Source organism: Camarhynchus parvulus, chromosome 5 (assembly GCF_901933205.1).
Source record: "Camarhynchus parvulus chromosome 5, STF_HiC, whole genome shotgun sequence".
NCBI classification, from domain to species: Eukaryota; Metazoa; Chordata; class Aves; order Passeriformes; family Thraupidae; genus Camarhynchus; species Camarhynchus parvulus.
Window position 1 is genome coordinate 9,117,328 of NC_044575.1, and position 25,845 is coordinate 9,143,172.

General features: G+C 41.9%; 1 protein-coding gene across 1 annotated transcript; it reads left to right on the top strand.

Annotated features, from left to right (window-relative positions):
• The first annotated feature begins 109 nt into the window (after positions 1-109).
• On the top strand, positions 110-24,928 carry BUB1B (BUB1 mitotic checkpoint serine/threonine kinase B). The gene is given in 24 exon segments (XM_030950260.1): positions 110-259; positions 1,491-1,673; positions 2,014-2,073; positions 2,292-2,436; positions 3,192-3,388; positions 3,469-3,647; positions 3,762-3,955; positions 6,631-6,725; positions 8,509-8,735; positions 9,011-9,123; positions 9,636-9,733; positions 10,025-10,077; positions 10,870-10,954; positions 11,334-11,445; positions 11,930-11,960; positions 11,963-12,215; positions 13,113-13,270; positions 15,277-15,423; positions 15,581-15,696; positions 15,960-16,121; positions 16,816-16,958; positions 20,050-20,221; positions 20,585-20,691; positions 24,279-24,928. Coding segments are annotated over 23 exon segments (3,180 nt in total). The 5' UTR covers positions 110-259; positions 1,491-1,530; the 3' UTR covers positions 24,469-24,928.
• The last annotated feature ends 917 nt before the right edge of the window (positions 24,929-25,845 follow it).

Genomic DNA, 25,845 nt, shown 5'->3' on the forward strand with positions numbered 1-25,845 from the left:
CGCCGGTGCCGCGGGTGCGGCGGGAACTACAATTCCCGTGGTGCCCCGGGGCGACGCAAGACGGCGCCAGTCAGGCGGGGCGGGGCGCGGCCAATGGGGAAGTGGGAGAGGTTTGAATTCTGAGGCGGCGCCGTCGTTACGGCTTTAGCGCTGGTGGAGTCCTGTGTCGGTCCGGGCGGCCCGCGCCGCTGGGAGTTGTGTGCGGTGCGTCCGGCTGGGAGGGATTCGCGGGACTTGGGGCGGCCTGCGGTGCTAGAGGGTGAGGCGGCCGGAGGTGCATTGGGGTTCGTGACAGATGAGGCCGTGTGGGGTGAGACGCGCGCGGCGGTTGAGGGTTGTGGTGTCCCTGAGGGACCAAGGCGGCCTCAGGGGCTGTGAAGTGCCGGGGCTGAGAATTGTTTGGTCCGTGAGGGGCGCGCGCGCCTGTGGAGCTGGGGTGGGCTGAGAGCTTGTGGAGTCTGAGGGCTTGTGGAGTCCGAGGGCTTCTGAAGGGCGGTGGGCCGTGAGCGGCCCTCGAGGACCTGGGAGGGCTGTGGAGTCCGTGAGGAGCTGCAAGGTGCTCGGGGCTCATGGTTGTGGGGTCTATAAGGGAATGAGGCGGCCTTCGGTGCTGTGAGGAGCTTGGAGCTGTGGGGTCCTTGAGGGGCGCTCGGGGGTCCATGAGGGGCTGAGAGGGGCTGTGGGATCCCTGTGGAGTTGAGGAGCCGTGAGGTATGTATAGGGTTTGAGGAGCTGTGGGGATCTGTGGCATTCCTGTGGGGCTCAGGGGCTCTAAGTACTGAGGTGCGCGGGACTGGCGGCTGCGGGATTTGTGAGGGGAGCTCAGCTGAGGGCTGTGGGGTTCGCGGGGCTGAGGGGCACGGGGAGATCTGTGAGGGGCTGTGGTCTGTGAGGTGTGTGGGCTTGTGGGTGTCTCTGGGGGTCCGTGAGGGGCTGTGAGGTGCGTAGGGGCTATGTCTGCGTGGGATCCGTGAGCGGCTTTAGGGTATGAGGTACTTGGCGCTCGCGGCTGTGGCGCTCTGAGACGTATTTTTCTGCCCGGCCCACCCCAGGCAGGGGTCGAGGCTGGGCTGTGCCCACACCTGCTGCAGCCGCTCGTCGAACTGGTGAAGGACCAGAGGGTCCCGACTAAGCCTGGCTGGGGCTCTCCCTGGCCGGGGCGCAGCCGTCGGCAGACCCTGTGCGGAGAATGAGGGGGATCTCGGCGCAGGGAAAGGAGCAATCACCGGGGAGGGAGATGGCTTAATCTTAGTGGCTTTTGCTGCTAATATTGCCTGCTTGCGGTTCTTCACTGTAAAGATGGGCGCTTTTTTCATATATTTCCCGCAGGGGGGGGCATTAAACCCCCAAGTCTACAAACGCCCTAAAATTTGGATGTCTAAGCGGTGTGTTTTGGCTGCTCAGAAATTCAGGGTGAATGGGCTTAGGAAAGCTGTCAAGTTTCAGGTCAGTACCCAGCTGTACAGGTGTCGATTTCTTTTTAAGTGCAGGATAAAAGGAGAATTGTTCAGGATTGGAGGAGAGGTGGTCATGTCCCAGGAGGACAGCCACGAGTGGGAGCTGAGCAAGGAGAATGTGCAGCCTCTCAGGCAGGGACGGGTGATGTCCAGCTTGCAAGAGGCACTGTCTCAGCAGGACTCTTCCAGCCACACTGCTGTGCAGCTTAAAAAGCAGTAAGTTATAACAGCTCCTTTCCCCTTATCTTCCTCCCTCCTCATTTTATTTATATGTTCTTTAACTGTACCAATCTCATAGGTGTTAAAAAGGCATAAAAGAAGTTTAGTAATTGATGACGGTGCTATTACCGTGCTCTAGGATTTTAGAACTACTCAGTGCAGGTGTTGTGTAGTACAGACTTCAACTTTTTCATTTTGCAATGGAGCATTTAAACAGCAAACACTAGAGAGATTTGGCTGTGCTTTTTAATTGATAATTAACTCTTAATTTGTAGTATACAAGATCAACTTAGAGTGATACAAATGTATTTATTGGATGAATAATGTTATGTTTTAGGGAGTTTGAAGCAGAAATACGATTTTACTCTGGAGATGATCCTCTGGATGTGTGGGAGCGGTAAGTTTTTCTTTATTTCAGAAAAAAGGGTTAAGTGGTCACATATCCTTGTAAAAGCAAGGGAAACACATTGTAATTTAATAAGAAACTAATTGAAAGCTAAGTTTTATAATTGTTTTTAATTATTATATTGTGTTTCAATGTTATGCCTATTTTTTTCTTATATTTTACAGACGCTTATTAAGAACTGACTTGCTATGAACACATTCTGTCTCTAGGTACATCAAGTGGACAGAGCAGGCCTTCCCTGGGGGTGGCAAGGATGGCAACCTGGCAGCAGTTCTGGAAAGGGCAGTGCAAACCCTCCATGGGCAGCAGCGATACTACAAAGATCCTCGCTATCTTAATCTCTGGCTCAAGTTTGTGAGTGTTTTGGGAACATCTCTTGGGTGCTGCTTTTCCTCGGGACCTTTTCCTGTTGTCTGCACATAGCTAAGTTGATTCTGGTGACAAGGATCAAACAGTGTTGTACAACGAGTGCAATATTAGATGTATTTTTCTGCAAATGTTACTCTTGAATTCTCCTTTTTATTTCCAGACTATTTTTTAGGGTTGTTCACTTTGGACAGCTACAAACTCCAGAAGCTTTTGTTTTGAAAAAGCTGCCTTGAATAGAGTTCAAATATTTATTTAAGGAGAAAGAGGCGTGATTTAAAGATACAACATCTAAAATATATCTGTCCTACCAGATATTTTAGCTTCTAGCTGTATTCTATCCCCATCTTTTTAAACTCTAAAGCAAACCAAGTGTGTTCTGGTCCTGTCCTGTCTCTCCATTGCTGTAATTTTGTTGTTCATTTTTTTACAAAGCAGCTTTTTCCCCAGCTTTAGCTTACTGAGGTAATCTACCAGTTCCAAAAGTAGCAAGGAATATGCTGTATTTCATCTGAAGCTAAAATATCTGTTAATTCTCAGCAATACTAATATGGTGCAATTCAATCATTGAATTATCTCACATTCAAATAAGAAATGATAAAATTCTGTGTATTGGCCTTAGAACTGTTCCTGTCAGACTTGCATTGAAATCATGGGGGTCTTGCTGGAGGCATTGAAATGCAGATTTTGACTGGGACCCCCTGCAGTGCCGTGTGATTACAGACATTCTTGGGTCATTGCAGGGCGATTGCTGCAATGAGCCCTTGGATCTGTACAGTTACCTGCACAGCCAGGAGATTGGCACCACGCTGGCCCTACTCTACATCACCTGGGCAGAGGCACTCGAGGCCAGAGGCAGCTTCAGGAAAGCAGATCTGATATTCCAGGAAGGACTCCAGCGCAAGGCTGAGCCTTTGGACAAACTCCAGGCTCATCACAAGTAAGGGAAGAGCTTAGGTGCTCACCTGGGTTCCTGGGAGAGGGAAGGTTATGCTGACTTCTCCAATGTTTTTTTTCTAGGCAGTTTCAGGCCCGTGTTTCTCGGCAGACACTACTGGCACTTGAGGAAAGTCCTGATGGAGACAATATGGGATTGCTGGAAATTGCAGAGCCTCAGAGAAGTTCCCTGGCAGATCTCAAAGGCAGAGGAAAGAAGAAAGTGAGAGCCCCCATTAGTCGTGTGGGAGATGCAGTTAAAGGTACATTAAAGAGCTAAAAAAACTGTTATTGAAGGAGCTTAATCGCTTTATTGAGAGATTTGCAATTGAATGTGGCAGTTGAAGGTTAATTGACATCAATCTTCTTGCTTGTAGTCATGAACCCAAACAGAAGCTCCCAGCCACAGGCTTCTCTACAGCTTCCAAATGCTCCAAGTTTTGCTGTATTTGATGAAAATTCTGTGTCTGGACCTGAGATTCCCACACTTACAGCACAGTCATGGCCAGCACCTCCAGTGCCCAGGGCCAAGGAGAATGAACTCAGCGCAGGACCATGGAACTCTGGCAGGGTAAGGAGGCTCAAAATGGACAGGGAAAAGAGAGGAACGTGTGTGGAAGTTGATGACTTCAGATTGCTGAAACAGAGGTTGTCTCTTTCTCCCTTGCCTGTGGTTTATGTCTATTGTTAATACAGATTTAATAATAGAATTGTGAAATTGTTTGGATTAGGGGGAACCTTATAGATATCTGGTTTCACTTTCCACTAGCCCAGGTTGCTCCAAGCCCCACACAACCTGGCCTTGGACACTCCCAAGGATGGATCAGCCAGAGCTCCTGTAGGCAACCTGTGCCAGGGCCTCAGCATCCTCCCAGGGAAGAATTTCTTCCCAATATCTCATCCAAATCCACTCTCCTTTGGCTTAAGGCCATTCCCTGTTGTCCTGTCACTGCATGCCCTTGTGAATGGTTGCTCTCCTAAAGAGTCCCTGGCCATGTGCACTCTGTTCAAGATTAGCAGGCCGATATTACTTGAACAAGGTTGAAAAACTCTCTGTGGAATTTTAAACTCAAGAACAGGAAATTCTTGCTAAGCAGAAGAATTGGTAGAGGTGGCCTGCTGAAATGTTTGGAGGGCAGAAAAGGAATGTAAGAGGCAAAACATGAGGGAAGGGGAGAAGCCAGGCATTAGTGAAATCTGTAAGATAGAAGTGGAAGAGTTGAATTATTTTGGAAACAAGAACCTGAAGGAAGGACTTGTTGGCTGTCTTGTGCAGAGAAGGCCTGTGCAGCATTCTGCAAGTCTTGTTTTGAAGTGCTTGTGAGGAAAAGAGAAGAGCGCAGATCAAAAGAATTCAAGTACAGTATCAATGGAATATTTATCCTGGCAATAGGATGACAGAGAGTAGCTTCCAATGGCTTAAACTAGACATCAAAAGGAACAGCTGTGCTACAGGTGTTCAGGCTGTTGTAGAGAAGTGATGGAAGAGCTTGTGTGAAGGGAATCAATCCTGTGAGGTCAGGTTTGTTTCATAGGTGCTCGGATAAGCCCCAATGTCGCCATGTTCTTTGTAGCTGAGAAAAGGAGACTAGAAAGTCACAAGGCTAATGACTGGATGTCCTAGGGTGACTTTATGATGCTTGTGTCCCCAGTGGTCTGTTCTGCTTGTCACATGCTGGAACACAAACTTTTCCAGACCACGTTAGAATGATAATGTAAAAACAAAGCTTTCCTTGAAAGCCTTCAGGTCCACAATATGGCAAAACCCATTGCTCAGAATTTGGTCCTTACAATTGATAGGATTGGGCAATTGAAATATCCGGCAAATGTTCTCCAATGAGAGAAGCAGTTGGTTAGGTAATCTCCTCCCTGGCTTCCGCCCTCCTCAACTGCCTTTATTATGGCAGAGACTGCAAAATAAAATGTCCTTGGAGAAGTACCAGGCAAGAGATAACAAAATTTTAGGAATGTGTCAATAAGGGCCTGTTCCCTGTGGGAAAGTACTGGAAGTTACTCTGAAGCATTTAACAGTCTACAGAACTCCAAATACATGAAGAACACATAAAAGCTAAAATCTTCAGGCATTTAGATAATAAAAGTATTTTCATCTTTGCAATATGGACATTGTTATAAGTGAAGCTTGGTAAGAAAAACTCAAATGAGGGAGGGATGCAACCAGGCTAAAATTCTTGGGAACTCCAGGAACATTCTTCTCAGATAGAAAGCAGTTTGGTTACATGAATGGAAAAGTTCAGTAAATCGTAGATTTAATATAGCTGAGAAGAGTGAGGAAGAATTATTAATATAAAATTTATTTTGCCAGTCTCTTTGCGCTGCTTAAAACATTCATTCTGGTCTCCGAATGGTTCCATATTTCTTTTAATGTCTGCCGTTAGAGTAGTCTTTGCTCCCCTCTTAATGAAATTTCTTAGATTTAATTAAATAAAATATCCTGTTTCTGGCAGAAGAGGCAAGGATGTTTAATTCCACTCCATTGAAAGGCAGTGCAAGAATAACCTTTGGTGAATGCTCTGACGTATTAAAACCTGCCCAGGGAAGGAGGGATTTCTCTTACTGCTGGTTTCAAGATGCCTCAGGAAGCAGTTTGGGAAATGACGGAAAAGAGGTGTGAGTTTGTGAAGTATTCCCACCATGTAATTTTTTTTGTTCTGAAGAGACTCAGGGAAATGAAATAGGCAGATAAGAGTAGTGTGTTGCCAGACCAAATTCCACCTCTTCTCTTTACTAATGGACCTCAGAAACTCTTAAAGGATTTTTGTGGTGCTGCAATGGCCTCTGATGGGAAAACTGAGAAAAAACCAAACTCCAGGTCTGGAGGTTGTTGGTGAACAGGGAGTGAATATTATCATAGAATTGGGACAATCTTGGCTGTAAAATGACAACTGTGGTATCTGTGGAAAATAAGGAATGCCCAGACTGACCAGGATAATGTGTGTGTGTATATATATATATATCTGCCTCAATGTATATAAACATTCCCTCAGAATAAGAGGAGCTGGGGCTGGTGAGGACGTGCAGGAGGAGCCTTTTAGGTGCCAATGTTCAGCTGGTGGGCTGTGACTGTGTCAGAAGGGAATTAATTTTTGGAAAAGTCTCCAAGTTAATTTTCTATGTAAGAAAATGTCCAAATGAGGAGAAGATGAGGCAAAGGGAGATGCAGAATGCAGAGGGATGTGGAGACTGAAATGAATCCCTGTGTTGTTGATGTTGCCTTTCCTTCCGCAGCGTCCTCGCAGCGCTGTGAGCTCTGGCTTGGAAGTGCCCCACCCAGTGCCCAGTTTCACCCCCTATGTGGACGAGTCAGCTCAGCCACAAATGATGTGAGTCTTGAGTTTGAGATGGGGGGATTGCATCTGGAATTCTCAAAGCTGCTTCCTAAAAGTGGGACTTGTTTTGCTGAGTACTTAAGCCTCTCGAGCTGGACGAATTTAAAAATCTGTCGGCCTGGAAGCAATTAGTGCTGCAGCTTGAAGACAGAGGCTTCAGCAGGGGTTGCATAAGGACATGGGGAGTGTTCAGTGCTGCTCATGATGTGGGGGCCTATATGATATTCATATATGCTAATGTGTTTAATAGTTTAGCTCAGTGTGTTTACACAAAAGCACAAGCTCTGTGTCTTAGGGTGCTGTTTGCTGTGAAAGAGCGCGAACAGAGGCAGATTTGTGGCTGGTTTTTTCTGTCTTGGGAACTCTGTGCTCAGCATATCTGGAGTTCTATTCTGAAATAAGCTATCAGAGTTGCCATGCCAACAGTGTTGCTTAGGTCGTGGAGGAGTGAGTGTGCTGCTTGTACAGTGCTCCCTGAAATGCTGATAAATCCCAGCACCAGATGGGGGGGTTTAGTTAGAGCAGAGGAAAACACATTCTTTTGCAAGGTTGCTCTACCTTTCTGTGGCTAATGATGGCCAGGGAACAGACAGGCTCCTTCTGAGAGAGGAGTGGCAAAGACTGTTTGGTATTACAGACAGTTCCCAGAGGTTGGAACTGCATGGAACCAAGGAATGCTGGGAGGTGGTGAGCAGCAGGGATTGCATGTGGACTGCAGAGTGGCTCTGCCCATGGCTGTGCCATGGTTTAGTTGTCAAATGTGTAAAATCTGCATTCCTGTGTAAACTGTAAGACTATTTCTTTCTCCTGAAAGTCAGTGATGCCACATCACAGGGTAAATCTCTAGGCATGCCCATTTCTCTGGGATGGAGATTTGTCACTTGCCAAGGCAGCAGCTTTTCATAGCAGGGAGAGGGACAGAGTGGGTAGAACTGAGCACCAGGCTAAGTTATCTCTAAGGGACTTAGGCAGAGACTTGGACTGTAGGTTTAGATTATGTAGTTGTAATCTTAAAAGTAGATTTTGGGGGTATTTTTCTGTCTTTGAATCCATTTTCTTATGATACCATTGTTACTGCCAAATGTGGAAGTGTTATGCTAAAATTGTTTAAATGTGATGCAAATCATGCCATCAGCTGTCATCCAGGATTCTTGGCAGAAGGACCCTTTTGGGATCTTGCTATTGATCCCCACACTCCTCCAATAAAGCTTTATAGCTCCAAATATTAGGAGCACCTGTTTGCCTCATGATCACTGCCAGATTTGAGTTTATCCAGCTGAATTCAGCTGGACTGCTGGTGTTTGTACCGGCATTGCTTCTTCTCTCCTGATATTAGCATGTAGGTTTCATCTAGCCCAATAATGTCCATTTTTGAGCCGCTTTTTCTCCCAGATAATCATCCTACAAACCAGAGTTTAGGGACTTGTCGTGCTTGTGGTCACACAGTTCAGTGGAACTAATTTGAACAGATCCTGCTTGAGGATGCTGGGCAGTTCAGACATCATAAGAATTTTATTTAGTTTTGACTGTACCTTATATACACTTTACGTTGGATTTGTCTTTTGTTGTTTGTTGTTGTTTTGTTTTAGTTATCACACAATTCTGAGTACTTTGGTGTTACTCATTCCAATTTTCTCATGTATTTTTTCTAAGCACAGAACAGAATGTCTTTACTCCAAAACTAGGTTCTGAAATTAGTCCTGTTGTCTCCCATGTCTCCTTTTCTGTGCTACAGTGAAGTTCACAAAGCCCAAGTAATAAATTCCTACTTTTTCAGGACTCCCTGCAAAATTGAGCCCAGCATAAACCGTGTGTTAAGTACTCGCAAACCTGAGGAGCGGGAGGACCCCCTGCAGCGAGTGCAGCATCAGCAGCAGGATGCTCAGGCAAAGAAAGAGATGGTGATGTACTGCAAAGAGAAAGTTTATGCTGGAGTGGATGAATTCTCTTTTGAAGAGATCCGAGCTGAAATCTACAGGAAGAAAGCAAGAAAGAAAGATGAGGGTATGTTCCAAAGTGGGCTGGAGCAAGTAAGGCATTCCAGATGGAATCATAAAATTGTATTTGCTTCTGTCTGTTATTGCAGCTGCTTCTCTATTTCTACTGGAGTATTTGTTTAACTGCTGCGAGGTGCAGAGACAGTAACACATTCAACAGCTTTTGTGGGAGCTGTGGGACAGGGAAAGACCACCAGAAGTTTCAGCCCCTTGACAATTTAGGCTGCAGCCACCAATTTTATGTGAAATAGGCATTGGGCCTTAGAGGTGTTTTTTTCTTAGATGAAATACAAGCCATAGAACGGAAGAAGGAAGAAATACAAAGGAAAATTGAGGAGCTGGAAAAGAAATTAAAGAAGAAAGAAGATAACAAGCTGCAACAACCACATGAACAGGTATTGTCCTCATTTAACTGCAAATAGCTGCAATTTTAAATAAAAGTACCCAAGAAAGCCAAAAGGAAGAATTTATGATATTATTCTAACACATTTTAAACTTCTTTTGAAAGGATTCTTCACTAGTAAGTTATATTCTCTATCTCTTCCTTCTCTGTTTCCAAAACAATGCCTTCACAGTAAGTACTTTAAATAATGAAACAGAGTTGTGACTTTGTAAGCTACTGAACTGCTTGCATATGTCCTTAATAGTTGCAGGGTAACTAAAATCTCGTTTGAAAGTATAAATATGGTTGCAAAGAGTACATGATGCCTTTTAACTTCACTATGCAATAAAAGTGGACTTTACTTTCTTCATGCAGGTAAGCTAAGTACAAATAAAACTGGCTAAAGGCAGCCATTTTCTATCAGAGTTTTAATGGCTACATGGGATTATCTTCATGTTTTTGAACCTTTTTGCCTGGCTTGCGATTTTACCACTGTAGAACCGAAATGTGGCTTTGTTTCTGCAGGCAGCAGAGGTAATGGCAGCTTCCACACCTTTGGGAATGCAAGGATTTACTTTTTCCAGTGCAAAAGAATGTGGGCAGAAACAGCCTCAGTCACAAAGGTAATAGAGGGGTTTTTGAGCCAGGAGGGAGAACACTTGTTAGGCTATGAAGGTACAATTACTAACATGGATCACTAGCAGCCTGTTTTCTCAGCTAGAATGGAATATAGCCTTGGCATCAGCCTGTAACCAGGATCTGTGCTCTTTCTCCATTTGTTTGATTATTTGTCTGAGGGATCTTAATTTCTTGCAAGAAGCATTTGTCATCTTGGCTTGCCTTTTTTACAGAGTTTACTTAGGTTTTCTGAAGGTCTATAGAATACAAACTTGTTTATTTTATCTTTTTCACAGTGAGTTCCAGGTCTACGAAGATACTCAGCTACATAAACCATCTTGTTCTGAGGGTAAGTAGTCAAGTTTTTTACCATTAACAAGAAGGTCTGGTTAAAGGGAAGTGTTCCATGAATACCAAGAAGGCAGCAAAGTAAAACCCAAAGCTTAGGTGGATTAGAAACATGACAGTGTGTGTGCTAGTAGTGCCTTTTACCTTATTGAGCAAATCATGGAGCATCTGAGAACTGTCACTATTTGAAAGGACTTTCAAGAAGAAGAGCATTTTTCTTTCAGTAGCTGGAAAGTTTTCTTCCATCTTTATGTTTGCAGTCTCGGTAACATTTCAGAAGAGTTTAATGCTATCATGAGATTGATAACTACCTTCAGTCCTTTTTCCTCAGAGGTTTGGCTAGGGGAATACATCCCAAAATTGTATATTGTTGATTTTGGTGAGTTTTGTTGGGAAGGTCAAATCCTAAAGAACTTTACTTCTGATCAGAGTTGACTTTTGTTGTTGACAGTGGTTATCCAGACTCCTGATGTATCCCCAGGAACCCACAGTGGAAATACATTTTTAAACTCTAAGGCGAAACAGAGGAATAAGACAGTCTTGCAGAAAAATGTACAAATTCTGAAGCATAGTTTAAACACAGCAAGTTAGCTCACATAATATGGTGGTAAAGGGTGGTTCATTAATGTGGCAAAACCAAAACTTTTTAAATGGGTTTCTTTATTTGCCAGCTCTATAACTTCTGTTAGGAGCAGTACTTTTAGAACTGCATATTCACTATTTTAAGTAGTGTTGGGTATGCTATTTTGGAAGAACTGTGGATGTGGTAGAGCCTCTTGGTTTTTCTTTACAGGTGTAGATCTGCTTCCCCCACCGGCTGCTGTTCCATTTTTCTCTATATTTGATGAATCCTCTACTCTGACAAATCACAATATAAGGTAGAATTATTGAAGACCTGGATTTCAGAGGGAAGGAAAACAGAAGCATCAAACCCTTGCTGTAGCAGCTGAAATAACTGTTTCTTGTAGGGGTGTGTGGGGGTGTGTGTTTTGTTTTGTTTATCTTGGTATTTTTTATTTGATTAGTCAGAGTCCCTGATGAGGAAATAGTCTTCTGTTCTTCATCCTCAAACTCGAACTATTTAAGCTGCTTTATAAACTTGCTTCATTCTGGAGAGATGTATCTATTGCTTACTGCTAGTTCTGTAGTAGAAATTGGTTGATTGGAAGGATCAATAGACTTAAACTCTTGAGAGGAATTTGTTGGAGATGGGCAGCTGCTCTAATAAATATGTAACTGATTGTAACTTTTTCTTAGTTGTTCAGCAGATCGTGCCCGTCAGAAAAGTGGCCGTCAGCCTCTCGCTGTTCGTAATCCTGTGGATGCTCTGAGTGCCAAGGAAAGCACAGCAGCAGCAGCAGGAGCCTGTGTAAGGAAACACTTGAGCCATGGCAGATTTCCTGCCCAGGAGACACCAAGGCAGCCTGTGCTGCTGCTGTCACACTGAGTCAGCTTGGCTGGACTGGCATCACATGTGAACAACAAGGATTCTAAACTGCTGCCTGGCATGGCAGTAATTGAAGTGGGTGATGATGGGATTGTACTGGAAATCTCATATTGTGGCTGTGGCTGCCTTGTCCCAGGAAGTGTTCCAGGCCCGGTTGGATGGGGCTTGGAGCTACCTGCACTTGTGGAAGGTGTCCCTGCCCATGGGTGGAAGTCGATGGTCTTTAAGGTCCCTTCTGACCTGGGCCATTCTGGGATTCTGTGCTAAGTAGAGTTCCTGAAGGCTGAAAGTCCTATTCATGTTGGAAGGTGGTGGAGTGGAAGAAAGGGAAATGTTCAGCTTTTACATAAAAGAAAGATTTGTCATAAAATCTGCAGGCTTTCACTGTCTTTTTGTTTTTTCCCAGGATGAGCTGAATGGAATTGAACGTTTGAGTGAGGAGCAATTGTGACCGGCTCCTACAAGAACAAGACCCTTTGTGCCAACCCCGAGGACACGTGTGACTTTAACAGGGCTGCCCACCTGGCCTCAACGCCCTTTCACGGGGTGGTAGCTCAGAGAGTCCCAGCTCCTGCTTTCTCTCAGAGTGAACTGAAGGAAGATAGTCCAGAATCCAAGGGTGCACCTCTGAATCAGGAGACACCAGTGGGTGAAGAGGCATACACTGAAGCTCTCAGTGTAAAGAAACTCAGGTAAATAACAGTAAAGGACCTACAGCCCCTTCTCCTGCATGCCTTTCATGTTGTGGTTTTAGTGTTGCTAAGGAAGGATTTTTTTAAAAAGACCAGAATATCGTGGAGAGAGCCATTTCTTTAGCTGTGGGTCCACTTTGCCTTGAGCAGATTGAAGAGGTAATAGCAAGCCCACTTGGCTTTTTGCTTTAGTGCTGTGGGACTTTAATACAAGGTTTTTTTAACCAAATAACTCGCAGGGAGGTTAATAAATGCTTTCTATCTTCATTATCCAGCATCAAGAGCGGAATCATCAGTTCCTTTTATACTATTGGCTCCTGTACTTATTTTGACTATAGAAAATTATTTTCGTTTTTGTACTTTAGTTCTTCTACAGAGTAAAAATGCTGGAGAGAAGAAAAAGCTCTATCATTGTGAAGAAAAGTCATCTGGTATATGCGAGTTTCCTAATCTAGAGCTGAGTTGATTTGCTGGCTCTTAGCATGTAAACATGTATACCCTGCTGAATGTGTTTTTTACTTGGGAGGTTCCTTGGAAACCTTGCTGATTATAATTAGGAAGAAATATTTCCCACTCAACCCTTCACTGCTTTGAAAGCACTGAAATTTTGTAGCAAAGGTAGTGATAAATATTCAGGATGTCTTCTGTTGTAGCAGTTAAATTTGGTTGAAGAGAAGATTAATGAAATCATCTCTAGACTAAGATTCTGGGTATAATCAATCATCAAACCTGAAATGAAGCTCTGACATGACTTCTGACTTTCTGCTAGGGATGGGAAAGCATTTCTTCATGTTAATTAAATCTGGGCATGCACAGTATCCTCTCCAATCCCCAGGTTGATGTTATCTACAACTTGTATCTTTGCTTAGTCTGAGTACTTGATGGCTTTATTTACAGCCCCATCATGGAAGCAAGCCTGGAAGATACTCACTCCTCAGGTGCTTCAGTCTCAGGAGGTTCTCTGTCCTCTGTCACACAAACATCTGCTATTAAGTACCTGCAGATCAGTGAGAAACTGGAGCTGGCTCAGAGCTTGCCTGCTGAAGGGGTTACTGGTTAGTACTAAACTGAATTTCACTCACAACAAATAACTTGAACCTGTCACTAAATGTGGGGTTTTTTTCTGTCCTTCCCACTCTGCTTTGTGTGTTTCTCATTGCTATGACTGGTGACTGAACTTGTCTCCCTTGTCTGAAGCAGCAGTGAGGTGCAGTACAGGATTCTTGTCAGCATCCCAAGCATGTCAGTATTAAGGTGACAGAGAAGTTACTTAGGGTAGTAAAGCAGGCAGTCTGTAGGAGTAATGAGGTCAAATTCCAAAATTAAAAATTTGGACTGGATGGCAGTAATAACTGCTAAAGTAGCTTTGTTTTGGTTTGTCTTTCTTTTTTCTCTGTCATCATATTGTGTGTCTCCTGATGTGCTGATAAGCTACTACTTTGAAAGGAATGAGTAGGAATTTGGAGTCTAGTGCAAGTTGCATAATTTTGGTTTAATTCTGCATTTTAACTATGCTGTAAACTGCTGTGCTGCTTCACAGTATCCTTTTTATTCCAATTAATGGAAAGCAGGACTGATACTTAAATAGTCAATTTCTTTGCTTATTTTTCTTTTAGTTAAAGGCATTTGTTTCTTTCTGTTCTAAACATTTAGATTACAGTTAGAACAGAAATGGTCACAAAAAGCCTTCACAATCTGGCCTGTGGAATTAGATGTGTGTTGGATGATGGTGTTTAAGGTGTTTAGCCTTCTTTAACTCCTTTAGTTTTGGTTTATGATGCTTTATTAGAATTGTGTATTTGAAATTTCAGTGTATCTACTCTGGAGAGTTTATGTTCTCATGTGCCTGCAGACTATTTTATGATGAAGCATGCTTGGGACTTGGAAGGCAAATACAATTGGAAGTCATGTCACTGAAATAGCTGGGATATTTTGGATGGATCTCTGTCTTGTTTTTATCATATGTACTAAACTTTAGAGCAAGATGAAAAATCTCTTCAGAAAAAAAGAAAGCATTTGTTCAGATGTTTTAATGGTCTTTTCTTAAACTTTGGATCTTTCCAGTTCCTTTGTTTCTTGATTTCTTCACATCTCCCTTGAACTGCAGCTCTCACCCTGGATATAGTAATTCTTAATACCGTGTAAAGAATAAAAGTTACTTCAGATGTCTGTCAGTTTATTCCCGCAAAATATGCCAGTAAATTTCCTAGGTTTGTGATGGCAAAAGCTTGGAACACAGTGTAGCCTCCAGCCTACACTATTTTCTTGCTCTTTCACAGAATTGCTTCCTGAGCAGTGCTTACTGCAATGCTCTTCTAATAAGTGTGGGCGTAACAGTGGATAGTCTGGTTCTTACACGAGCTCTGTGAAAGTTTAAAATGTTCTCCCTCATTCCAGCCATGGCATTTGGGAGAAGGCAGTAGAGGCTATGTAGTTCCTGTGTTTTATCTCAAATGATCAAGCAGAGTAAACATTGAGGCTATCTTGGTTTTTTACAGATCAACTCATCTACTGAATGACCTTATGTTCTGTTAAGAAGGAAAATAAGTCCAGTCCTACAGGTGTCTTCTAGGAGATAAAAGCCATTAAATTCTTAGCATTGCAGGGAACAGCAGAGTTGGAGTCCAACTTTGTTTTCCTTTTCTTACATAAAACCTCTGCTATAATCAAAGGACTAAATTTCCCTAAACCTCAAACTAATCACTTGCTATGGGCATAGATTTAAAGAAGGAGTGTTGATTTGCAGAATGAGTTTGAATTCTGCTGTGGCTGAAATAATTCAGAGCTTTGTCTCTTGTGAAAGATACATTTTGCATGATGCTACAGTAGAATCCTTGAGACCTCATGATAAAAGTCTGTAAGGCAGTTTTAAAGACAAGGATCACATTGACTTCCCAGAACTATTGGAAAGAGATGAGTTGACTTGCTAAGAGATAAATAGTAAATCAGAATAGGGATTGAAAGTTTCCAGTATCCAGCTTACTTCTACTGACAGATACAACCAAATTGCAGAGAGTTAACACAATTTCAGCTCATCTCTACATGTTGTTTGTTTTCTTAGATGATGATGTGGCTCAGTTCCTCTGGAGCCCTGAACAGCGTAAAAAGCTTTTAGGTTCTATGCTGTCATCACTGACTGCTTCTCCAGATTTTCACTTGGAGGCTGGAGCTCTGCCTCACATGGAGGTTGAGAAAGACGTTGAGCTGGGTAAGCGTGCCAGACCCTCTGCAGTGCAGAGTTTGTGCTCTAATGGGTTTGAATTATGGCTCATATCCACCCTCTTAGTTTTATGTGCCGCAGGCGGGGAATGACTTGGGAAGAGCTATTTACTGTGACAGTTTATGAATGTAAACTTTCAACACAGGAAATGAGACTTACTGCATCAAAATGGAATATTGGAACGATGAAGAATACAAGATGTTTTTTGCCATTCCAACTGGATGCATTTTCCAGTGGGATGCAAAGGGATTTGCAATAAAGGTAACACACATGATGGTTATTGTGCAAGAAGTGTGAACTGGTAAAATCTCATCCATTAATATAAACTCTTAATTTCTGAATTCCATGCAAGAAGTTTGAGTCCTCTTCCTAATTGAGGATATAGATTAAAAGTCTCTGACTGTGAAAAATTTCTTCCTTGATCAAGTGGGAGGGGGGAAAAAAAGAGGATGAGAAGAATGTGAAAATGAGCAATTTTCACTTTATTCCAAAAATAAATGTTCTTCTTATGTACCTTCTTGTAGGTGTATTCTCAGCCTGTGCCTTGGGATTTTTATATCACTCTTGAGTTACAGAAGCGTTTGAATTCTGACTTTGACCAGAGCTTCAGTGAGAATTGCAGCTGTTACCTGTACCAGGATGGCTGTGCCATTGTGCACAAGGATACCAATTGCTTCACACTCAGGGTCAGTACAGACAAACCAAGGACAGTTGGAAGGTCCAAACTCCTGCTTGGGTGCCAGTAGTGAGTTTGGAATGGTGTTATGCTCTTTGCTGAAGAGCTTCTCCTGTCTAATCCTGCAATACAGATGCTCTGGGCTCTATCTGTGTACAAATCAGGGCTGTCTGTTAATGCCTCAGATGGGTCTGGTTTCTCATTCATAGATCATGTGCTTCTCCAAGACAATCTTGAACCAATTTTTCACATTTTCTGTCTTTGTGAGTCATAAAGGACTGGAGCCAAAAACCACATGTTATTCCACAGTGAGATTTGCATCTAAAGCTGTTGTTTAATTTGGCCTCTTTCAATACATTCCAGTCAGCTACAGCAAGGTCATAGCAATTAATGTCTCGCTGAATGATTCGCACTTTTAGTCTTGTAAGTGCATTTTGAATTGTTGAATACAAATAGGACTGAAATTCAGTAGTGATTTCAGTCTTCAGTTCAATTTCCTCCTCCTGATATTCTGCCCAATTTTGAATAATAATGTTTCCTAGCTTACAGTTCTTGTAATTCTGTCTGGGCAAAATCTGATTATAGTGAATTTATGGTGGGACTGTTACCTGTACAAATGAATAATGAAACAAAAAGTGAGCTATAAATATTTCAGCTAATCGAAGGTAGAAGGGTACAGAGACAGATATTTATTCTCTTTTCAGGATATTCTCCGTGACCGTAAGTTCATCACAAAGGAAATAGTCTTCTTGGTCGTTCATGATCTTCTGCATGTGGTAGAGAAGCTGCACAAAGCTGAGATTGTCCATGGAGATCTGAGGCCAGAGGTGTTGTTTCTGGGAGACAGGTTTGTTTCTGCCTGTCAGTATGGGAGGGTACAGAACAGTCGTTTCAGCTACAGCTCCTGTGTTGCTGTAACTTCTACCCTTGAGCTGAAGCACTGAGGCCTGAATAGCCGGCCCTGAGCCAAATCTGATCTCTAGATGACCTTCCAACCAAATGTTATATTTGTATCTACTCATTAACAAAGACTCATTAGCAATATGATCTATGTATTCACTCGTTGTCGAAACACATATTCACTTTCCTGTATTTAGAAACCAGATAAGGCCACACCTGGGTTTTGGGGGTATAGGAGAAAAGGCAACTCTCTGGATTGCTCCTTGAGCCCTGGCCAGGTTTTGGGAGGAACCCAGGAGGAGGCTGACCCCAGATGTTCCTGCACTCGAAGTGGTGTCAGTTTGTTTATTGCCCCCTGGTCAAGCTGGGCCCTGTCCCAGCACAGTTGGAAGCCTCTTTGCCTGCGGATGGATGTACCCATAGGAATTCCCAGTTCTGGGAGGGGGTCTCCAGTGCTTGGCTGTGACAGGGTCCCCCTGCTGCTGTGTGGCTCTGGAGGGTGGTGAAGTCTTAGGGTGTAACTGGTGCTGTATCTTCATTGCTGTAGGCAATCCTTGGCAGCAGTGATGAGGTGCATTGCTGAACTTCTCCTTGTGTAATTCTTTATGCTCTTGCATTATAGAAAATTACACTATTCCTTAAGTTGGTTTCTGTGCCTCTTGTGCTGAACCTGCCCACCGGGAAAACAGACCTAATTCTGCAGTCCAGGTTTTTTGGGCTCCAGTGTATTCTGATAAGAGTGAAAACACTTAATTTAGGAATAAGCCTTCCTGTAGAAATAATATACATTGACTTTGTAAAACTTATGTCCAACAAAATGGTTTTACTATTACCTGTGTTTTTAAGTTTCTGCTTTACCAAGGTTCTGGACTGCTAATGCAAGTCGCAATATGGTTTGTAACTTGCCTTTACATACTTGAAACCCAGGAGATTAGAAGACAGAAGACAGGTGGGACTGGAATATCCAGATACTCTAAACAAAGTGTTCAGCTTCCTCTGCATTCCAGCTTGTACCTTAATGCATAGACCTAATTTTCTTCTTTAAGCTCTTTCCCATGTTATGTTAACAAAGTCACGTATCCCTTGGAATGTGATCTGTGAACTAAGTGTGGTGATGTCTGGAAATAAAGCACAAACTTTTCCAGACCATGTTAGAATGATAATATAAAAGCAAACCTTTACTTGAAGGCTGTGTGCTTTCAGGTACATAATATGGCAAAAACCAGTGCCCCAAATTAGATCCTTGCAATTGATAAGATCAGGCAATTAGAATATCTGGTCAATATTGTCCAATTAGAGGAGCAGTTGGTTATGTAATCTCCTCCCTTGGTTCTGCCCTCCTCTCCTACCTTTATTGTGCCTGTGATTATGTGGTACAAAATAAAGTGTCCTTGGAGAACTTACAGGCAAGACAACAACATTTTAGGAATGTGTTAATAAGTGCCTACTCATTGTGGGAAGGAAAGCTGGAAAAGTACTGGAAGTTACACTGAGTCATTTAACAGTCTACAGAACTACAAATACATGAAAAATACATAAAAGCTAAAAACTTCAGGCATCAGTGGGAAGCCAGTAACCAGAATGTCTAATGAATCAGATATAATTCCATTACATAAATTCACTGGGGCTGTTCTTAGTTATCATTGATATGTTAAAAATAGCTATTAAATTTAAATTTACTTTGAGCTTAGAGTCATCTAACATACATACTCCCAACATATTTTACTTATAATTTCTTGGTGATTATTTTATTAATAACTTATGTACATAATTATTTATAAATTACATACCTGTACTATGCAAGCTCTAATATTTTCTTCACATCCTGCAATGGGTTGTCTTGCACATTCCCTTAGGGAGCTGCATCCTGTTTTGGAAGTCACTGATCTAATAGTGGCTTGGTGGACTTTGATACCTCCTGCTGTATTTCTATGTGGCAAATACAAAACAAACAACTGCCAAAAAGTTAGGATAATGGGGGTTTTGGGGGTTTTTCAGATAGCAAAAGGACAAGTGCATAGTACAACTTACAAAATAAGCTCAGAGCATACATGTATGTAAGAAGAGTAGTCGTGAGAGCTGGGATATGTGGATATTGTTGGCTTGGCAGTTGTCAATAGAGAGGCTCCTCCCTGCCCTTCTGGTTTGTCCTTCCTTACCTGTAAACTAGGAAAAGTTTGTAGAAGTATTATCAAGCTTAATTATTTTTTTGTATCAAGTATTCTGAGATTTAGATGGAGAGGGAGAAGTGCACTGATTACACTGATTCCAAACTGATTCTTGCCTTTTTGCTTTTATCTATTCTTTATATTCTTTATGTATGTATACTTATAGCCTATTATTGCATTCATAGCTAGCATTTAACCTACTCTATTAGACAAAAAGACAAAATAAATTCCCCAGTGACTCCAAGCCCCAGGCTTCAAGGTTAGGCTCTCTGAGAGCCAAGGTTGAAAACATCTCTTCAAGATACATATTCATAAACAAAGTTTAGTTCCCATCTGAGGGGGTTTGTTCAGAAATGGGTAGAACCAGGGGGAATTACCTCATCAGCTATGTCTCTAACTGAGGATTCTTGTCAGTTATGGTAATTTGCTAAACATATAAAAATTGTATCTGCTTTGGTATGTGTGCATCTTCAGCACTTTTCACGTGGCGTGTAAGGATCCTTACAAAGGTAACCCTTTTTATCACCTGTGTCTGGCTCATCATTTCAGGCCCAGTGAAAAGGCATCACACTATTCCCACAGTCCACAGACTTTGTTTCAGATAACTGTGACAAATACAAAAATAGCATCATTCTCAACTCTTTATTGTGTCCTGTTGCTTACTGTGGAGACAGCACTATCATCCCTAAGCTCCCTGCTGTGTGCTCTTGCCATCCAGGGCAGCCCTAGCAGCAGTAGTTCTGACAGCAGCCATCAGAGGGGAGTATTGACATGGCTAAGACTCACCTTCACTATGCTGTTCCATTTAATTCTAAAAGAAAGGCAAAGTTTGTTGGATTGTCTTCTGCCTAATGTGCTTCTTCTCCTCAGGATCTGTGATGCGTTTTCTAATGAGGAGGTGCCAAATGCTCTGAAGGTGGTGGATTTCTCTCACAGTCTGGATTTGAGGGTACTGCCTCAAGTCAGCTTGCCCTATAACTTTCCCACAGCTCACACCCCTCATGGACAACGGCTTCTGGCAGAAAGTTCTCTTCCATATCAGGTGAGTCTGTATTTAGTAGGACATCTTAATTTCTGTGTTTCCTTTACAAAACCTATTTTCTTAAGTTAAAATTTACAAGTGCTGTAGAAAGCTCTGATCAATAAATACTGAATAAAGAGAATTTTGCATCTGATAGACTCTTTGGCATTAAGTGAAAGGATTGGCAGTGCTGTTCAGTGATTGTAGCTACTGTATTTATTTAGAAACCTACAATGAAAACAGAATTTTACCTTTTGAAGTTTTCTTGCTTAACAGGCCTCTGGAAGATTCTGGTATAAAGATGCTTCTGACTTAAAATGTGTGAAAGCAATAAGAGCAGGAAGTGATAGACATTGAATTTTGTGGTGTTTGTTGTGATTACAGGTAGACTTGGTTGGCATTGCAGATATAGTCCATTTGCTGTTGTTTGGGGATCATATCCAGGTCTATCAGGAGAATTCCATCTGGAAAATCAGCCAGAACTTATCAAAGTAAGTCCTTTTGCAGAGGGGGCTGCTGGGAAAGAAGAGACCTCTAACTTTATTTTCTTTATAGTGGTACTATCTTCAGAGCTTAGACTGTACCATCTTCAGAGCTTGGAATGTACAGCAACTTGGGGCTGGTTTTGCCAAAAAGTGTTAGTTTTGCCGGGCCTGAAATTCTGCAGTTGTTGGACTTGTTCACTGTTAGCTTCAGTGCTGTATAGGAGACAATTTTAAGTTGAATATGAACAGTCTGGTTGAGATAATTTTGCTTTTTCCATCCTTTCAGATGAGACTGACTTAGTCAGCACCTTACAGATCAAGCTTGGAGAAGTTTGTAAGGGGGTGGGTAGTGAGGGGGGCAAAGATCACATGAGCATGTTGCCTCAGAGATGGATTTGTTTGGCTTTCTGCTTTTTTTTTCATTCTCCTAAGACACTGATGGCAGGGTGTAACAGCTGTAGAAATAGTACACTTGTGCAGCAAAGAGAATAATTTAAAACTGTCATCTAAGATGCAAGTGTGCAAACAGCTGCTTTTTGGAAGCTGCTGTTTGTCTCAGGTATTAAATTCTACTGCTCTCTTTTAGCTGTATGTTTTGACTATAAGTCTGTACTGCCTTCCTGTGCCCTTTGTTTGTTCTTAGACTGAACAGTTGTTTATTTTGTTCGGCACATAGTGCAGGTTTTCTTGCCTTGGCATTTCATAAGGATTTTCCAGAACTCTTCACTCATGACAGCAGTTGCTGGATCAGGTATCTGATTCAGGATCATGGATCACTCTTAGGATCATTGCTTTAAGAAAACCCACTACCAGCGTGGGAGTTGTCCAGTTCCCTAGCAACCTGCACTGCTTACATCTCCCAGTTTGCTGTATTCAGCCTTTGGGAAAAATCCAATCTTCTTAAGCTGTGTACAGAGGAAAAAATGCCTTTTTTTTTTAACTGGCTATATGTCTGGTTTTCTACTATGATATCCTTTGTTTAATTCTGCAAGAGATTAAATTGAGCTACTGCAGGTGAAACCACATAAAGCCTGAGCTGAGAAGGCTGGGACATAGTGTCAGGGACCTGATCAGGATGTGGATATGGGAAAAAGAGCAATAACTGTCTGGATAACTGGAGCAGGAGGAATAGTAAGTCTGAGTTGGGAATGATAGGGCTGTCTGTCCATCACTGGAGTTTGGAGGGGAGGAGTTTATCGGAACGGAATTGTAGTCAAAGCTGGGGATGCTGGATTGAAAAAATTATGATTTTGGGCTGAGGTAAGAATTGGAGGGAGTCTTGAGGAGTGACACCTGTGAAGGGCTACAGGAGACACAGCAGGAAGAAGATAAAGTCTGGGCACAAGTTCTGTGGAGCTGAAACCAGGCTGTAATGGCTTCTCGCTCCCCTGCATGCATCAGTTCATAATTTGGGAGTTCAGAGTACAAACAAGGAATTTATTTTCCACCCTCTCTTCTGCTTTGCTTCTGAAAGTGTTATAGACTTATCATTCATTATCTATACTTACTTTTCAATATCAGTTATTCCAATAAATGTCTGCATAAGTGCTTTAGTTACACATTGTACAGAAGTCTTCTATCAACAGCGTAAATGAGCTATTTCATAATGTGGGAATAAGGAATTTGCACTGAATCCATTTCCATTCACACATGGATCTTTTAGTCTGTCTAGTTCGAAGCTTTCAAGTAATCTGTGACAAGCAAATTCACTGCTGCAGGGAGCCTTCATCCACCAGAAGAGGCTCCACAATTGAGTATTCCCTGGGAGAAGAGTCAGCTGATGGAGATCAGTTTTGCTCTTTATGCAGTGCATACAGCCACACGTGCTGGTGACACTGTAACACCCCTGAAGACACAGGATTCTTCTTCCTGTTGCTTTTAGTAATTCTGCTTTTGTAAAGATGACATTGCTTCTGTCCTTTGTGTTCAAAGTTCTCCAAGTGATTTGGAAAGTGATTTTTTTTATTTCTTTGAGTTCATTTGAGTTTGTTTGGTGGTTTGTTTTGGGGTTTTTTTTGGTATTTTTCCAAGGATTTTATTGAAAGAATAACTTTCCTCAGAAAAGGTTCTGAGAATTCAGGTATTGACAACTAGAAATAAGGCTTCTTACTAGAAGGCTGACTGGTGTTAAATACAACAACCATGACCCTCTTATCTTAATAAGGCTTTTTAAACAGGACTTAATTATTATTATTATTAAACAAATGGAAATATATAGCAGAATGACTGCAGGAGCTACTGATTTTACTACCAGTTCAGCAAAATACCAAAGCAGTGGGGAATTGCAAGGTAGAGCACAACATTTTTCTTCCAAGGTGAATGGCTTTCAATAAAAGAGAACCCACTTAAAAGGTGACAGAATGGATGGAAACCACTGAAACATTGTGGTAGAGATTTAGGAGAAGTAGAATGCTAATTGTGATCAAGTTGGTTTTTCATTTCCAAGAATAATGCTGACAGCCTGTTTTTCAGGGAAGGGCTTTTACCATTATTAAGGAAAGGATATGGTGATTTTTTCTGTTTTCACTACTATTTTAGGAAACTTCATCTGTGCAGGTTTATGTGAGGCAGGATATAGAAGCTGCATTTGAATTTTTAGGACTATTTTTGTCACTCAGAACTCCTGACACCTCCTTAGCAACACTTCATCTCCTCTGCCACACCTCTTGCTCATCTAATCCCAAAGAAAATGGACTCAAGTCTTGCATATTTTTTTCTTGGTTAGGTTCTGCATTGACTTAATTATTTTAGCAAATATAAGAGTTACCAGTGAAATAGTACAAATAATACAGGCTGGATTCATTCTGAGAATGGCTGCTGCTGTTTTGTGAGTCACTTAGATAAAGCAGAGGCAGATAATTTGTTTCAAAGCCACTGTAACTCCTAGCTCGAGGGAGAAAAGTGCTTCAGTAGTCAGTAGCAGTGCAAGACTGCAGAACAAAGGGTTTGCTCCAATATCAGTTTTCTGAGACTTAAATGAGTCACTTAACCTTTTTATTCGTGTTGTATGGGTACATCTGGGAAACAGGGGATTTATTACTATTAATTGTCTCCCAAATATTATCTGTACAGAACTCTGGCAGATGGAAGGCGGGGTACAAAGGAAGCACAACTGGCTCAAAACCACCTTTTTTCTTTTTTTTTTCTCTTGCAGCTTTCCTTTAATATTGCCTGTTAACTTAGCTTGCAAGGGGGTAAATAAGATTTACTTCTGCCCTTTATTCATGAAAGGAGTTTCCCAAGTTGTTTGGTTCAAAAATGTTCTTGATAATTCCTGTAAACTAAAACTGCCTTGGCTTAGTGTGAATGATGGTAGTGGTCAGGTATGCTAGTAGAGGTAACTGTATAAACAGTTGGTTTAGACTGTGTAGTTACTATCCAGAAACCTATTGGAGAAAGGGAATGTGGTCCATACATATAAAATGAGCAACACATTCCTAGTTTTCCTCCATATTTACTTAGGTGAGTGAAATTATTATTTCAGGCGTGGTTCTCCCAGGATGTTTGGTGCTGAATATAAATGGAGACCGTGATAGACACGTTGTATATGTGTGTGTGTATTGTTCCACTGAATGCTGCTTTGTTTGTTTTAGGACCCCTGACAGTGATTTCTGGAGTAAACTTTTTGAGAGAATTCTGAATGCAGATGGTAAGTCCACAGTACCTCTGCTGAGGGAGTTAAGAGAGGAAATCAGTGAAATGTTTGACAGCTCTTTCAAAGAACGACTTTTGTTGACCTTAGCTGCTGTGGGAGAAACTTTCCTCCTGGTGAACTTCCAGTGACTTCATAGAAAACAAACACATTTTATATTCTAGAGAAGAATTTGTTGTTTCTTATGTTGCTTTCTTATGTTTTCAAATGTAAACATGAGAGTGATTGGAGCCATTTCTGCAATACTACACATGGGACTTGCTCAAGAATGCTTCTATTGCATGAGTGTATGGAAAATCTCCTGAGCCTCTACGTGAACCTTTTTGTGTTGGAGCAGTTTGTGAGAGAAAATTGTTTGTCTTAACTGCCACCTCTCCTTCTTGTACAGCTCCTTAAAAATTTAACACCTAACTTGCACCACACTCTTTGAAATGTCTTTGTCCTGCATTCAGTTGGTCTTTCAATTGGTGTTCAATCAATAAAGTTGTGTTTTGGTAGTGAGTATCATATTTAACATTGCTATAAAATGGTTTCAAAAGACTTCATTTAGAATCCATGCAGGAGTGCTGCTGCATGACTGGGAATATTTTGTGGCTGCTGGATGCAAAAGCCCCTCATTTGGTGGCAGCTTTCATAACCACGTGGGATTTCCTGGACACTTGAATACAGCTTGAATGAGTCTACTTGGAATGTGTTCTTGTAGAAAGTTGTCATAAGAAGAAGTAGATGAAGTCACAAGTGGAAAAGCTGCACACATAAACCATTTTTCTTCTTAAGGCAAGAGTTTTCTTTACTTTTGCAAGGGCTGGAGTTCCTGACTGGATTTGAGCATCCCTGAAATCTCAATTTGCCCTAAGTTATGTGTTGGCAGGCTTTTGTGGGAGGTTTTGTGGATAGTTATATGTGTTAACCTTTTATGTACTGCATTACTAAAACCAGTACAAAGGCTTCATTTTATTCAAGACAACAGAATTTACCAGTTCAAACCCAAGGTGGTACTATGTACTTGAAGTGAAGGGAAACTTCTCAGACTTGGGATTTACTTCCTTAACAGCTTCTCCCACACAGGAAAGTGAAAGCAGACAACTGCATCGTTAGCAATTTCTTCTCCCTAAGAGGCCAAATGGACTGTGTTTTTTCATTTCGTTGAATTCTCCAGCCATGGTTCTGTTTGGTTCTCCCCCTTTGTGTTATCTCCAAATTTTGGGGTGGAACGCAGTTTCATCTTTTCCACATTGCTTCAAGCCACCTTCTTTTCTGCTTTTTTTCTGCATATTCCATCACTGTTCCTCTTACTTTGGCCTGTCTTCTTTTTGCTGTCTTGGATTCCTAATGCCTTTTTTTATACTTTCTCTGAGAGGGTTATGGTTATATATTCTAATTCAGGAATTGGACCTAAATGCCCTGGTAGACCAGCTTTAATATCGAATGTAAACAGCTGCTGAAGAATTTATTTTGGTCCATTAATGCCTTAATGAATGCTTCTTGTAGTACATTGATTAGTCATC